Raw genomic sequence first — 16,626 nt, 5'->3', positions numbered from 1 at the left:
GACTCGCGTGGCCCAGCCCGCTCCCCTCCGGAGCCGCTCGGAGTGGGAGGGGCCAAGCGGGCACCGAGGGGAGGCCGAACCATTCCTGCGGGGAGCGGGGGGGGCGATAGGGAGGGAGCGCCCCCCCGCGGCCCGCCAGGGAAGGGCGGCGGTGCGGTCGGCCCGCCGCGGCCCCTCAGAACGGGCACCGGACGGGCGGAGCTGGTGGGACCGGGAAAGCGGCTCCTCTGCCGGGGCTGCAGACACCACGCTCGGCCCGGGGAGCCCGCCCCACCAGGGCTTAGCGGGGTGCTCGCCAGGGCAGCTGTGCAGGCAACGGATCAAGCAGCTTTCTTTTCCTCTTTGGCATGTCCGTGACAGCACCTGCTGGGGGCCGACATGGCCGGCAAGTAATTACCGGGCGTGTCCCCATCGCGTCCTGTGCGCCGCTGGGTACGGCACGGGAGGGAGAGGGAAATACCCCTCTGGCTGACGGCTGGACAGCTTCACCCTCACAGGAAAACCGGGAGAATAAAAAAAGCATCCAAATCTCTTAAACCCTCTTAGAGTGCCTTAGCCAAACCCCAAGCTCTTTAATAATGCAAGAGCTTTCAAATATTCTTTTAGCACAGTCCTACAGCTATTTATATTTCATTATGAAACATTTTGTAGAGTTAAAAGTGTTAATTAGCTACTTCATTAAAAAAGAAATATCATGCATGCACCACCCCTCCTCCTCCCACCCAAATTCCTGACCTCTTATTTTTTCACACTAGACTTTTTGCTGATGCTACTAGAACAGCTTCAGCAGCAGTAGGTGTAGATGGGCTGCTACCTGAATCACTACATGCCCTTTTTTCTCCAGAACAGGTGGTGCAAATACTAAAACCAAGGTAATACATCTATACATACTTAAAAGGAAATGTGTGGCTCCTTAGATGCACTGTTTCCATAAGGCCCATTAACATTTGTTTATCTATCGAAAGCAAACTGCTGGAAATTAAAGTATGCTTTGATCACTGGAGTAATTTTCTAGACAAAAGATGAACAAACATATAACTCAGACAAAATTATAACACACGAGATTATCATGGTAATAATTTGAGATACAGCGGCCTTCAGTTATCACAAACCATTAGTAGCAAAGTGAAGGTTTGTCTTGGTTTTGAAAGACAGTTGTCTGCCAGGGAAAGCTGCAGCCTTCCTTGGAATGGAGAATGTAAACACCCTTCCCTCCAAATTATTATAATTTTTTCAATTAGGGGCTTTCAGGCAAAGATATGGGAATAGGAGTAACAATTCTTTACTAGGAATATTTAAAAAAAAAAAGAAAAAGAAAAAAAGGAAAATACAAATGTAGCAGTACAAAAAAACAAGCAAGGAAGCAAACAAAAATCCTGGAAAAACCCTGACAGAGTCAGGGATACAACCAGGCACCCGGGTGGTCAGGGTGTTGGAAGCTGTCCAAATAAGTCCTCCTGGAGTAACAAATGAGGTTCTGTGGAGTAGAGATGGTCCTGTAGAAAGTCCAGTGGTGGTGAGATGGGTCCGGTCTTCCTCCGGGAATCCAGTGGGAAACCAGATCCCTTGAGTCCTTCAGTGCCAGTTTTTATCTAGCTGGGAACAGCTGGCTCCTGCCCACAGTGTGGAGCATCTCCTAATGGGGTGATGGAATGTGTCATGTCATTGGTGGGCCCTAATGGCCCATTATCAGAAGATGTCCCCTGGAGGATGGAGGGGTGGTGACAGAGATAACAAACACTGCCTCACCTGGTTTGAATGGCTGGGCCATTATCAGGAGGCATCCTCCTCCCTTCCCCTGGAGTTACAAGAGATAAAATATCTCCCAAAAAACAGCTTTCAACAGATGACATACAATACATATTTTTTGGTTACATAACCAAGACAACACTAGATACAAAGGGAGATTGGAATGGGGTTCTGCAGTATGCAGCCTCGGGCAGGGCACTATGGGAAGATCCTCGCTGTCTCCAGCTCCTCCAGGTATTTTACAGTGAAAATCTGTGATGTAAGACTCACAGATTTTTCAAGTAGTTAACTCCTGAATTCTGTAAATGATTACTCTCCACAAAAAGACATAAGACTAATCTTAATCAAGTTCAACTCAGCACAATGAGTCCCAGTGGCATTTCATTTGTTGTTTCCATTTAAGAACTGAAATGGCCTGGCCAAAAGCTTTTATCACTTGGTTTAGGAAAAGATTCCATGTCACTGCTTCTGATAAGCCTTCCCTTGATTATATTCTTGCTGTCATGGGCAAACCAAAATTTTTAGCTATTATCATCATGCATGTCCTTCTAGTTCTTGCTGGCCCCTAATTTTAAGTTTTCATGTGAATAAAAAGTTTATCTATGTGAAATAATAAGAATAAAGTACTTAGTAAGAGTAATATGCTCTGCTCGTTTTATTAAACAGTAAATTAATTCCACTGGATGCTTAACAAATAATCTTTTGGCAGGAGAAAGGTAATAGACACTTGATTTCTGATAAAAAAGTACAGAATAAAGGATTCTTACCTACTGGAGATATTCCCAATAACTAGGGAAACAATGCTTCTGAAAAATTTTCACTTAGCCATTTTAAATATATTTTAGTTTTGATAAAATATGATTATCTTCTTTAGTTGAGAAAGAAAAACATTTCTACATGTATTGTAACACTTAGAAACATCTGAGACTGCTTTCTTCTTCAAGAAGTATCAATGCAGGAGAAAAGACAGACTTCAGAGCTGGGAACCTATTAACTGAGAGCATTTTGCTAAAATGTGTAATAAAGCCTCATAAAACACTAGAGCTCTGCATATGGAATGTGCCCTTACCAATCTCCAGTAACTCTGCCTTGTTTTGCAGAAACACAGCCATCTGTTAATATCTGGAATGGTTTGGACAAGGGAGACTTCTAGAAAAAACATGTCCTGTGATGTCAGTTGCTGGAAGAAAAATGAGAAAAGGCCTATTTGGGACAGCTGGGTTCTAAAGACCCACAAATGTTCAGTATTTGAGCCTGCCTTGTTTTCTTCCAAGCTTTATCTTGCTCCTACAGCTGTGATCTCCACGGCTCTGTCCTGTGTTTCTCAGTTTCTCAGGACAGTTTCTATCAGGTAGCAGCAAACTGTTGGCTGGCCAGGTTCCATCAGCTTCTGCAGGGACTGACTGTGCAGACTGCTCACATCCACAGTGTAACACCAAAGAACTGCATAAAAATCATCTGCTCATCTCACCTTCCCCTCCATCCCCTGCCTCGAGATTTCAGTTTAAAGCAGTATTTTATTTGTATTTGAAAATTAGATTTGGTCTAATAAATATATTAATTTTAAACAGATAAACACACACACACACAAAAGTAATAATTACTTTTAAAGCATCTTTTCCATTTTTCAAACAGCCACAGAAAACATCAAACATTTCAAAAAGTCAATATTAATAATGACTGTTAAATTGATATATTAATAGAAAAGCAAATAGGAGCTCACCATGACTATGTTCTGCTAAAATGATAAAGCAGTGAAAATGCCAGATACTTCAACTTGCTGATTTAATTTGAAATGAAAAAACACTGCATGTAAAATTAGCTATAACGCAAACCAGAAAGAGGAGCAGGGAAGGATCTGAAAGAAAATGGAATAAATGGAGAACCTACCTGACAAGAGAGGATTAAACTGGTAGACTTGCTTACTCTTTCAAAATTAATGCTGAAAGATAATGCAATTGGTCTTTACATAACCAGTTAGAGAGTTAAAAGATCATGAACAGAAAATAAGTCTGAAACTAAAGAATAATAATAGCACTAAAATAAAAAAGTGTGACCCCTTTGCTAAATCCGGGGTGATAATTACAATCAATCTTTTTAACACTGGAGAAAACTTCTCTAAAACAGTTCCTTGCTTTTTGACAGCTTGGTTCAGAATGTTTTAGAAGCTATTCCTGGGGCAAGTTTGTTTTGCAAAAGATACGTAAGGATGTAAGTAACAGTTCAAACTTTGCTTTACATTTCCACACTATTCTATACAGCAGTAAATGCCTTCTTAGACTGTCATATTTTAAATGTGGTACGGCAATTATACATGGCATTTGTTGTATTTCTGAAAATCAGTACAAAACTGATTGGATAAATTGTTGATGAGTTTCAAGGATGAGAACTCAGTAGAAAACTGCATCTACAACTTTCTCCTTACCTGTTTATTCTGCTTTCATTATCAGTTTGCATCTTAGTGTAAAAAATTAAAACTGAACTTTTCCTATACAGCATGCCTCAGTCATTTCAAGTGTAACAATTTCTCTGGAATCATCATCTAAGGAACTGGTTCATACCTCTGCACCAAAAACTCAGTCTCATATATATTAATTATTTTGGAAGCCTCTTAGATCATCATTGCACAGTAGTCAGTAATCTGGCACTGAGCTGCCTATAATGCTGCTCTGTGTTTTTCTTTCTCAGTTGGTTACAGTTAGTTCAGAATTCACAATAGGCTTCCTTCAGCAAAAGATCTCATTTTTCATCGTCATTGAGACTTCAATACACTCCAGCCAAAAGCCAGATGTTTTTCATGTTTCCACATGAACTATCGCAGCTGCATTTCATCCTCCTGAAACAGACACCAGCTCTTTTAGGGGACAAACGTGACAGTGACAGTCCCCTCTTCTCTCTCTCCCTTATCCAAGACAGCTATGGAGCGGGCTCTTTCTGCCCTCACCTACGATGGCTACCAGAACATTTTCATGGACCTCCTGCCCAGAAAAAGGACGGACACAGTGGGCTCCTGCAGCCCTTACCTAACATGGCTGCAAGGTGCTCTGCCTGCTTCAGCTGTGTGACAGTGTTTGCAGAAATGAAGCAGGAGCTGACACTTCCTCCCTCCTCCTCCTCCTCTTTCTCCTCCTCTGAGCACAGCATAGCGGCCAACCACTTCACACCCAACTCCTCATCCACCTGCTGCTTTCCACAGTTCTGGGATGGACAGTTTCTGGTAAGCAGCAGACACCTCATGAAATACCCAGACGATAATGGTATCCTTAGATCAGAATACAACTGCTTTCTGTATTTTCATCTTAGCCTGGGACTCTGCCCCCGATAACATCGGAACTCATCAGGCAATAAAAAAGCCTGAGGGATAACAACACCCACACAGCCCCACGGAGAGCTGGCACTCAAGCAGAGAAGGGTGGGTCAAATTATTGTGCTCAATGAGCAGTGGGTACAGCTCAGTTGTTACCTGAGCCATTTGGCAGTGCCAAAGAGAACTAGAGAAAAGCAGCTGGCACATATCATTGCATCACTATGAGACTGTCAGAGTGGGATTTCTTCAGAGGATGAAGAAGGGTTCAGGAAAACATAATATGCTATATTACACTTTAAATGGCATGGTTGTATTTTATTATGTTATTATAAATACTTAAAACATCAGGAAAAGGTATCCACTTTTTACCTGATTATTTTACCATTATTTTACCTGATTCTCTTAGGCCCTATAGATGGTAATGGATCTTTTTCATCTTTAATTTTACTTTCAGTCTCCTTTCTCCATTAAACATGCACAGAAAAATATAAAAAATGCTCTCAGAAACATTCTTTTCATTCCAAACGGTACCCGTAGTGCCTTTGTCCCCACTTTTTACACTCTGCAATTCCAAAGCACTCTCAATTACTTCTAGTTTTGCAACTCATTCCCTCAAATTTAACTCCTAATGGACCTAAATTTATTCTAACTTTCTCCATCCTCTTTTTGTACCTTTCCGTCTCCCTTTGATTAGTTATGGCACCTTGTGTGCTATAAGCAACAGCCACACTGAATTTCCACTTACTAAAAAATTTAGTAAAAGCAAATTATGATTATGTTTATCAGAGTAGTACAATCTCATAAGCTGATGAAAGCTGTAATGTGCCAGATTTTTTTTTTTCCCCTGTCAGGAGAATTAAAACTACAGATAAACAGTTCTAAAGGTTCCACCGATCAGTTGCTTGTCTTCACAAAATCAGACGTGTCTCTAATCTTGAAATTTCATTTCTCTGTTTCAAACACAGATGCTACAGTCTGGTTTTGCTGTCTTTTTCTCACTGGATTGTTGGAAGAAAACTAGTCTGTTATGAACCAGTCTCCCTTCCCCAAATCAGAGCGTGGTCAAAAAGAAAGGGAAAAACATCTAAGACAGCCCTGAGATTTTACTGCGCTATAACTAAGAACGCACTAATCGTGCTTTGTCTCATCCACTGCACTGCCTTACCTCTATCACTGCTTTTCCCCTCATCACTGCTGGCCCAGCTCCACTCCTCTCCTCCACAGCTCCCAGCTCTTTCTGCCATCTCCCATATCCCTAATCCTAACACCCTGTCACAGGGTAATTATAGTGCTGGCACAACCCCAACATCTATCTTATATCAACAATTTCCACTTGTTTGCTTTACAGGGAATGATGGAATTAAAAATGTATTTGGACTGGAGAGACTCATTCAGCACCAGCCTACCATGTGACCTTGACAAGTGACCTTTCCTTGGCTTCTAGAAAACAGGCATAAATATGACCTTGGATGATGCTCCATGCCGTACTGGAGGAACACACAGCACCAGCGACCCCATCTCAGTCCTGTCCCTGCAGCCACTGCTCCAAGAGTCCCAACCTGCAACAAGACACGGCAAACACGGCCAGCATTCCTCCTGCCCCAGGACGCATCAAACCGCACTGCTGCAGCTACCCAGGCTTCTGATCTGGGATCATGAAACAACCAGACGCGCACAGGGAAAGCAGGAGGATTTCACGAGACTCCTGCAGTTTCTCATGCAAGCTCTGCTGAGAACGTGTCACCTCAGCTCCACCTCCGAGATCCGCACTTTCACAGGATCACAGAGCATTCCGAGTCGGAATCAGATCACCGAGTCCAACTTCTGCCTCTGCACAGGGAGCCCCGAGAATCCCACCGTGTGCCTGAGAGCTTTGTCCAAAAGGTTTGTGACCTGGCAGTCTTGTGGCCGCGACCACTTTCCTGGGGAGCCTTCAGGGCGAAAACCCTGAAGTCCAAGCTAAACCTCCCCTGACGCAACTTAAGGCCATTTCCCTCCCCCTTATTTATAAGATCTGATGGGCCCCGCTCGCCCCCTCCCTCCCAGAGCTGAGAACAGCGAGGGCACAGGGAGGGCACGGAGCCGGGGCTCACTCACCTCGCCCGCCCCGTGCTAACAGGTCGCAGCCGCGCCGTTCCGGGGGGAGCGGCCCCCGCTCTCCCCTCCCGGCCTAGCCCGCCGCCCCCTCCCCGCGCCCGGAGCGGGGCGGGCCCGGCGCGCCGCAGCCTCACCGCGCGCAGAGCGCATGCGCGGGGCCCGCCGGTGCGCACGCTGCCCGGCCCCGGCCCCGGCCCCGCCCCGCCCCGGCCCCGCCGCCGCGGCCACACCGGGAAGGGCTCCAGGCGCTATGGCGGCGGCTGCGCGCAAGGTAAGGGAGGCAGCGGGGCGCGCCCCGTGCCGCCCGCGGGGCCGAGGAGACGCGGGGGGGGGGACGCGTTGAGGGACGTGCCTGACCCAGTTTGTCTTGGGCCCCGCAGGTCGGAGGAAACTTCCCTCGGCCGGTGGCCTCCTGAGCGGCATAGCGACCGAGCCGGAGCGCCCGGGCCCGGCCGCCAGGCCTCTCTCGCCGCCGGGGCAGCGGAGCCGCGCTGGGCGGGCGGAGAGCGCGGGGGTGCGCAGCGGGCCTTCCTCATGCGCAGCCACCTGCCGAGGGGCTGAGCGGAGCCGCCGCCGCCGCGCCCCGTCACGGGGGCTCCTGGCGGGGACTTTCCGGGGCAGCCCCCGCTGCCCGTCCTTGCCGAGCCGCCGCCGAGGGACGCGCACCGACCCCGCCGCCAGCCCGAGCCGCCGCCGGGGAGCGACTCGTAAGGGCACCTCGCAGGCCGGCCCCGAGAAGCCTTCCCACGCGTTGGTTTGTCCCCGGGAGAAGGAGAGTTGGGAGCCTCTCCATGCCTTATCAAGTTCCTTATCTGAGCGGCTCCCTGAAGCTGTAGACCGGTTCAGCTTTATCTGGTGTTAGGGGAGAAAAACAGTGTAGCTCTCGCGCTCCATCCTAAATCGAGGACCACCTATTCTGCGGGGGTTTAACACTCGAAGATGGTGAAATGCGGATTGCTGGGTGAACCAGTAGGTCCCTGTTGTGGAGCGAGGGTTTTGTATTCACCTTCCAGTTCCTGATCTGTGCCGTGTGTGAGAGGCTAATCTTTCTCCTTCATCCTCCTTCCCTAAACCTTTCCTTGCTTCCATGTTGCGTTGGTCAGACTTTTGGTTAGAGTTGTTTACGGAAGGGAGGGAGAAAGAAGACAGTTGAGATTACAAACAAAAGTACTTGTATGACTCATCTGCTTGGATTTAAGACTTTGTATCCTTTCAAGGGGCCTTTGCTTCTCTCTGAAGGAATCAGATGCTTATTCGTGTTCTTCCAGTGGAGGATGGATTGAAAGTTGTACGTTTTAGACTTTTTTTGGGCCACTGCTGATATTATTAAAAGACATAATGAGACTTTTTCACTGGATTGTTGCCAGAATTAGTTTACACACTGAAACAATGAGTTGTTAGGCCTCTTATACGATAATATTTGTCCTGCTTTAATATAAAATTGCTGTGGAGGTGTTTTAAAAATTGCGGAGGACAGTCTGCATCGGAAGAGGCTCTCTTCATCTCTGGTTGGTGTGGCAACCACAATCTGTCCTCGATGCCTTCAGCCTTGGCCATCTTCACTTGCCGCCCGAACTCCCACCCGTTTCAGGAGCGTCATGTCTACCTGGACGAGCCTGTCAAGATCGGCCGCTCCGTGGCTCGCTGCCGGCCAGCCCAGAACAATGCCACGTTTGACTGCAAGGTGCTGTCCAGGAACCATGCTCTTGTCTGGTTTGATCACAAGACAGGCAAGGTAAGGTGTTTATTTAGAAACACTGAAACTGCGCGTTTATTTTAGCAAGTCCCCGCAGATTGCTGATCACTCTGGTTTTGCCGTGATAAATATGGTTGCGTAGGGCAGGAGTAAGATTTGTTTTAAAGTGGTAACTTTCCAGGTAAGTTGGTGATTTCTTACTAAGCAGGAACCTTGAATAGTGTGAAAAGTATATAGAAGTAGCAGCTGAAAATGGTTGGAGGGCTGAAAGGTTTGCATGTGTCTTATTTGTTACTGGATGTGGGTGATTTTGAGGTGAGCCATACAAATGTGAAAGCACACTATCGATATAGTGGTGTAATGGTATTTCTTTCAAGTGTGGAGAGAAGACTTTTTTATCAGTGTACGAAAACTGATTGTGAAGAGCGTTGAAAAATGGATTTAAATAGGATACTGTGCTTATTTAGCACTCTTCCTACTTGCCCTTTTGGAATATTGTGGAGTATTTTATTTGGTTTATTACTGGCAACAGGAGTGTAATGGGTGGCATTCATGATGCAGTCTTACTGTTAGTGAAAATGATTTTAAAATACATCCTGTGTTCTTAACTGTTCCTCTCACTAGTTTGGCAGTCTTGTTAAGCCAAATTGAGGGGGCCTGTAGTGCGTGGTTTGTCCACTAGGGATTGAACTGGGACAAGTAAAGTTATTTTACTTAATGACTGTCAAGTTAATTTTAAATATCCAGCGAAATATTGATAAAGGGCAGACTACAGTTGCTCAGCACTGTATTTTTTTCCCAAATATATTGATGTTATGCCCCAGAACTTAACTTGTTCTAAGTCAGCTGGTTTTTAGCTTCGCTCCTAATCCTTCTATGAAATGCAGGCAGTGTGCATCTGGATTTTAAGAATAATACGGTCTGTAATTAATGCAGATTTTTTCAGTAGTATGACGCAGCATGAGGAGCAGTACAATGCAGTCAAAGTTCTTAAACCTTCCATTGTTAGCTATCCTATGTTATGCAATACTTGGACATGATGGGACAAGACAAGCATTTAATTTCTTAAGGCTGGATTATGGCATGACTTTCAAGTTACTTGCAGGTAATTGTGCAAACTGCTCTCTGTATTAAATGTTTCATTAAGCATTTTACTTTGGCTGTATTGAGTATGTGATGTGCATTCTTGCATTCTAGAAAACTTAAGTGATTGAAATACTCTCGGTTTGTTTAGTCTTTAACCTTTCTTGTTTGACTCAACAAAGTAAAATGTTCCAGTTTCTTGTGCTGTTTATAAATTAGGGAGTGTTATGCGTATAGCTTTCTATCGGCATTTCTTATGACTTCTTATAAAGATTTTAAGACCCTCACATGCTCTATTATGGTTACAAATAGCCTGTCATATTCAAGATGGTTAATTTGACAAAGCACTGAGCATTGAGCAAGTCTGCTAACTGATAGAAGAGCTTCAAAAACCATCAACTGTGGAGATTCTTGTTTGTTTTTAAATTTCAGTTAGCTTTGGCTTCTCTAATTTATATGCTTACTCATTTTATGTATCTATTTGAAAATAGCAACTTAGTAGCAAAGAAGAGGGTTGTATTTGATAGGTCTTGAGATAACATCGTGTGAAGATTTGACAGAGGTTTGATGAAAATTTCCAAGGTGGGCTTCGGTAGCCGTGGTAAACAACTAATGAATGGGTTTGGGATTCTGCCCTGGAATTCTCTCCTATTGCATGTTAGATTTGGTGTTGTAAAAGGTTTAAAGCACAGGTAGAGCAGTGTGAAGAATTTCAGATTCTGTGCTTGTTTGTTGGCTGTATGGACTGGCTTCTCACCTGGTTTGGTATCCAAATGGTAAATTGGGAGTTGGCGGGGTGGGGGAAATGCACCATTCGCGATAATAGGTATCGAATGCTGTTGTAAAAGGGCAGGTGAAACATACTGATAAATACAAGCTTGATCTTGAATCACAAGAGCTACTTGAAAAGATTCTGTGGTGGTTTCAAAATACAAACAAAACTATAAAACTGTGCCAGAACACTTAAAAGCAGAAGCATCTATTATTATTGTTTATATAACTGCTAATAAGCACATCTCATTTAGGAAATTGTCATTATCCTATCAATGACCTATATTTAAACCGGTACAAATTGTCTTTGTCAGCGTATTTGTAAACATTGCTTAGAAGCTTATATATAGAACATTTATCAATTCTGGGTTTTTCGAAAGATACAAGACCTTCTAATGTTAATTTAGTAATGAGAAAAAACCTTGAGATATTTCAAAATAGTTCAGGAATGATCTGGGACTACAGTTTCATAAGTTGTGGACTTTGGCAATGCCAATTTCAGGAATTACCAGTCACTCAGTCCAGTCTCTGTGCTGCCTCTTGAGCTGCCTTTCAGTTATACTCTAATTCTTTTTTTTTCTTGCCTTTCTTTTTTTTCCCCGAAGGCTTGGAGTTTTATTTTGTTTAGTGAATCATGTCAGTGATCCTGTTTACTACATACTCCGTAAACAATTTTGTCAGTATTATCTGTAAATAGGGGTAGAACCTGAAGAGGGAACATCAGTAAGCAATGCCAAGGAAAGTAGTACTGAATTTTTTTCCTAAGGCAGAGGAAGGTATAAGCTAAAATATGTTGCATAAGTAGATCAAGCTGAAGATAACATGTTACTTAGAGCTGAAAGACGGTGAATGTTTCCTTTGTATAAAGGCACACTTTAATTGTGCATGGAAAAAGTTATTTGCCCAGGGAGATGTCTCTGTAACACCAGCATTATTAAGGATGAAAATCGAATGAGTTTTCAAGATCACTAATACATAGCAATTAAAAGAAGGTACTTAAAGTTAGATTTGCCTTTTAAAATAATATATAAGCCTAAATATGATAAAGGTGGAAGGAGTTTATCTGTACTTGGACTTTTTCTGTGCATAGTAATATTTTTATAGACAACCAGTGCAATGCCTCCTTCTGCCTGTGTTTGTAGATACACCATAATAACTCCTAGTTAACTAGTGGATTTTTTCATGCAGTGATAACATTAGAATATTATAATTAGAATTTTTTTGGATTTTTTTTTTTTTTTTTTTTAGTAATTACAAGTTAATGAATCTGGTTTTATTTTAGAGGTGCCTGAAAAAGTGACTCACTAGATATGTAGGAAGTAGATGTGCTGAGCATGGTGTGTTCCAAAAAGTGTGAATCAAAGCAAAAGAAAAAGTGGGCCATAGTTCAGAAAATCTAAATGTTTGTTCAGCTCAAATCGCTGCATATGGGAAGAAACTCTTAAAATTTTGGAACTGAAATAATCTTAAACTTGGTTTGTTGGGTTTTGTTTTCATTTCTAAAAATAAGCAAATGAAAGACCTTTGAGAATTTGTATGTGACTTCCAGGCCGAAATGCTTCTCACAGATGTTGTAGAAGCTTTTGTTAGAAACCTGAAGCTTCTGACAGATATCCAGACTTTCAAAATCTGGAATTATTCAGTGCCTGAGATTGTTGTGAGTTGCTATTATAAGTACCTTTCACAGGGGATTCATTGCCACAGTTTACCAAAGGCTCTGAGAAACTGTGAAAAATAAAGTACTTTCTTAGATTAAAAGCATGCCAAAGAACTGGCCATTTTTAATAACTGGAAAAAAAAAAGTGTAGGCACAAGTTGATGTGTTAATTGTAGCTAATGCTATTGTTTTCATTTAATTCAAAGTGGATATGAATTGAATTGAGCGCATTCATATCTTCGTGACAGAAATTTTAACCAGTATGTTGAAATCTATAGTCACTGTAATAGTAAATGAAATTCATTAAAGCTGTGCACTATAACTTCTAGGCTTAAAATATGTGAGATAAAAATACTACAGAAATACTTCCTGCAGGGAGCACCCTCTTTAAAGAAAACAAACAAACACAGAACAGATTCCCTCCCCCAATAAAACCCTCAAAAAACCAAACCCCAAAAGAACCAACCAAAAATCCAACGAGGAAACCCGTACCCAGCCAATCCCACCAAACCCCAACCAGCCCAAAGGTGCAGCCATCTAACGTGACGTGAAGGACACAGTGAAGTTTGCTCTGCTGGTGTCTGGGATGGCACCAAGCCTGTGAGTGTTGGGGTGGTGGGGGTGAGTCGATGTGCTCAAGGGCAGGACCTGGCCGTGCTGAGTGAATGGCAGACACGAGCCTCGGGACAAACGCGGAGGCTGCACTGGGAAAGGAAGAACCTCTTGCAGCTTATTGGACCGTGTCTAGTGCACTGCATCGAATTTTGGACCGCTAATGCAAGAAATGCATCGACAAACAGGAGTTGAGATTAGATAGTCTTTTTTTGCTGTATTGTAATAGGGATAAAAGTAACTTGATATGAAAAAAAGCAAAAAAGATTTGCAAGGAGGAAATATGTTACTCACTTAACATTACATAAAATGTTTTGTGGATATCAAGAACTTGGCACGATTCAGGAACGCACAGAACATTTTCTTTGGACGTTCTGTTAGTTCAGAAGTATCTTAGTAAATTTATCTTGAAAAATACGTGGGACAAGAAAAACTATATTTGGAATTGCAGGGTTTTGCTGAGAAATTTTCTTTCCCTGCTGCTTCCAGTGTGATACTCTGGCCTATTTACTGTTGATCTATGTAAAGGATGTTTTGTTTCCCATGTATCAGTAGCACTTACTTTGATAGATACCATGTCTGTTACTTGTTTTTTCCTCTATTATACATTTTCAGCTTTCTGTTAGGATTGTTGTCTGAGAGTTGAACAGATGCTTTTTTTTCTGTACTCTTGATGTTGCTGTATGCTTACAGTCTGCAGCGGAGGCACTGTCTACCAAACGTTGAATGTTTGTTCCAAGTGCCCTGGGGGACTGACCTGGGATTTGCTGTAATGCACTAAGGTGAAACTCCAGTGCTTAGGTGCTTCTGGTAAGAGGGCGATGTCAGGCAGCCCTTACGTACACCTGTTAATATCTTTACGTAAGTGCTTTTCACCCTGAATGAACCATCCAATTTTACACTGATGTGATCATGAGAATAGTATGGGGTAGTGAGCTCTTGCTTTCATCAACGAACTTCAGCACCGTGGTTTTGGGAGCCAGTGTAGGAGGGCAGGCAGCCATTTATAGCAGAGGTAAGTCAGTGCTGACAAGGATTTCCCTGCAGAGATACCATCTAGAGCCCCTGCTGCAGAGTTAATACTATAATTCTTGGAATTGATCCATTGCAGTCGTGATGCGTCTATCCTGAGCCTGCACCGACACATTGATTAGGCTTTAAAAACAAACAAAAATCCCTTTTGTTTTTGCAATGAGTTTTTGCAATCCTCAAATGAATCAGGTTACTTAGCCAGAATGAAGGCCAGTAAATGTCTTAGATCTCTTATGGGGTACTTTCAGTTTGCTCTTGGTCCCCAGGCTTATAAATGCAAAACCTGGCTTCCCGACACTTTGATTATATAAAGTTGTTTTTGATTTTTACTTTTTTATATGCTAGTTGGGCAATCCAGTGATCCTTTGCGTGTGGATTTACATGGCACTGGAGAAATGTTTTGATTTGGTTTTATCTTCTCATTTTTCTTAATAAATATGACAGCTTCATCTCCTTATTTATCTAATGGAAGTAACTGAATTTGTGTATTCTGTAGAAGGCCATGTGGGTGAAGTGTGTCTGTGTTACTGTGCTGCTTTGGTTGTGTTGATTTGAGTCTGATCTAGCTAGAATTCTGCCAAATGTGTCCATACATGCTCAGCAGTTCTGTTGCATTTGAGGTTTTGTAATTTCTTTTAATAGATAATATAAAGTGAAAAATATTAGTGTTTGTGGAATCAGGACAGTGGAAAGAAAGGAAGAATGCTGCCTCCAACCCTATAGATAGCAATTTTACAGTCTATAGCTGCTAAATTATGTGACTGTTTGTTGTCTCTGGATTGTCTTTTGAATCACATCAATACTTGCTCCGTGTTAATTTTACTCACTTGCTGAGTGTTTGGATTATCCAGGAACTCTGAATTTTGTTAGATCTTGCTGTGACCATGCATTAATGTTCCCAGCTTGTCTGTCTGTCCAGAAACGTTTCTGCTTGTGGCAGAACTGTTGGAAGAAGGCTCAGCAGTGTCACATTTTTCTTGATTATAGGCAAGTGTTTCTTCATTCTGCTCTAGGAGTGGGAACATCAGACAGAGAGATGGGTTGGACTGTACCATCTGGAAAGAAGACACATCTCACTGCCAGAAGCCCAGAATAGTTTCCTTCGTGAAGAGGAAAATCATTGTGCTGGAGCCAGACAATTAATTGGATACAATTTTCCTGTTGTGTTGTACCAAACTTCTGCTTGATTGAGCAATGTCTTAGAGTTTATTTCAGTCTTGAGAAAGTATAAATAAATTATGAACTTCCAGCAGGCTTATAATAGAAAGTCCAAAATCCTGTAGTAACACTGTAGTTGAGTGGAAAAACACAGAAAATACTAGCAGGAGTTTGACTTCTTTTTTTTTTTTTTCCCCTCCCTTTTTTTCTTTTTTCTCACCCTCCCCCCCGCCGCTTTTTTTCCCCCTCCCTTTCTTATGTAAAAACTAAACATAAAAAGTGCAGGGATTAGTCAAGGGTAGTTTAGGGCATAAGGAATTCATAAGATCTTTGCAGAGCTAAGGGACATTCCAGTATTGATAGTTGAACTGTGGTGTGTAGTGAAGGGAAATATTTGCTATTCATAGAACTTTTAGATTATAAAATAACATTAACCAGCCATTGGAAAGACTGAAGAATTGCCAGTGAGATAGACTCAATTGCAAATGTCCCAATAGTGTAAAATAGGAGAACTTGTAACTAAAGACAAGAAAATACTTACTATTAAAGTAAGGCTTTCCCCAGTAGGAATATCTTGTTTAGTTTTAGTTTTCACGTGATAATTCAAATGTGTTGAAAATATTTATTACAGAAAGTCTTCACTACAGAAGGCATACAATGTCTCATATATGTATAAAAACTATCTAAGAACGGGGGGCCTTTTGCTCTTGTGTTAAGAAAGTATTGAATAGTAACCTAAGAATTAAATTATTTGTGTTGCATATTCTCACAATTACACTTGTAGTGTAATTTCTTCCATAAAAATATAATAAATGCAAGAGCTTAAGATAGAAAAGTTATGAATGCTTGTAACTGCGTATTGAGTAATACTCTTTTTAAAAGGAAGGAATAAAATGTTATGTTTCAAGTCCAGGACTAAAAGCTCTGCAATGGGCCAGATAGATATTTGTACAGCAAGTTCTTTTGAGGACGTTTGGTACTGGCTGCTGCTATCTGCATATGTCATTAGTCTTATCTGATACAGAAGTTTTTGCTCTCAAGTGGAACTTTTCCAAAGTGTTCCTTTTTTGGAAGTTGAGTGAGAGGAAGTTTAAACCTTGATTTGTCTAAAACTTAGTCTTTGCCATAGTATCCATCTCCTTTTTTTTTTGCTTGTTTAACCCCATCCCAGCAGAGTTTGATGACTATACCTTGCTTTCTGTGTTTTTTGATTGGTATTGTTGAAGTGTTATGCTTAATTATATAGGTTAGAAGCCAGGTCTCTTGGCTCTGCAAAGCTGAGCATTTAGCCTGCCTACCTTTTTGCCTTTTAATATTCTGGTGACTTTTCTTCGTAACTTGTGGTACAATTAACTGCCATTCTCTTTTTTTCTTTCGTTGTTAGTTGTGATAGTTTTGCCAGAACTTACGGGCAATAGAATTGCAGATCAATTTCTGTAGTATTACTTGTGAGTTTATTCTGGC

General features: G+C 42.3%; 1 protein-coding gene and 1 long non-coding RNA gene across 23 annotated transcripts in view; one reads left to right on the top strand and one right to left on the bottom strand.

Moving 5' to 3' along the window:
• Positions 1-1,258: 1,258 nt before the first annotated feature.
• Positions 1,259-7,238, bottom strand: LOC131378632 (uncharacterized). Its single transcript, XR_009208258.1, has 2 exons — positions 7,154-7,238; positions 1,259-6,615 (listed from the first exon to the last, which is right to left on the bottom strand). It is a non-coding gene; the product is annotated as an uncharacterized LOC131378632 (long non-coding RNA).
• Positions 7,239-7,792: 554 nt separating this feature from the next.
• Positions 7,793-16,626, top strand: part of SLMAP (sarcolemma associated protein) — a 93,889-nt gene continuing 85,055 nt past the window's right edge. For 14 of the 22 annotated variants that reach the window (XM_040076330.2, XM_040076333.2, XM_040076325.2 and 11 more), the window contains exon 1: positions 7,794-8,888. In XM_040076330.2, the coding sequence (XP_039932264.1) occupies positions 8,691-8,888 (198 nt within the window). In that variant the 5' untranslated portion in view covers positions 7,794-8,690. Of the gene's footprint in view, positions 8,889-16,626 lie in introns of all 22 variants that reach the window. The other 8 variants (XM_040076319.2, XM_040076320.2, XM_040076328.2 and 5 more) reach the window with 2 other exon arrangements.

The sequence above is a fragment of the Hirundo rustica genome, chromosome 12 (assembly GCF_015227805.2).
Source record: "Hirundo rustica isolate bHirRus1 chromosome 12, bHirRus1.pri.v3, whole genome shotgun sequence".
NCBI lineage: Eukaryota > Metazoa > Chordata > Aves > Passeriformes > Hirundinidae > Hirundo > Hirundo rustica.
This window is presented reverse-complemented; position numbering and strand designations above follow the sequence as displayed.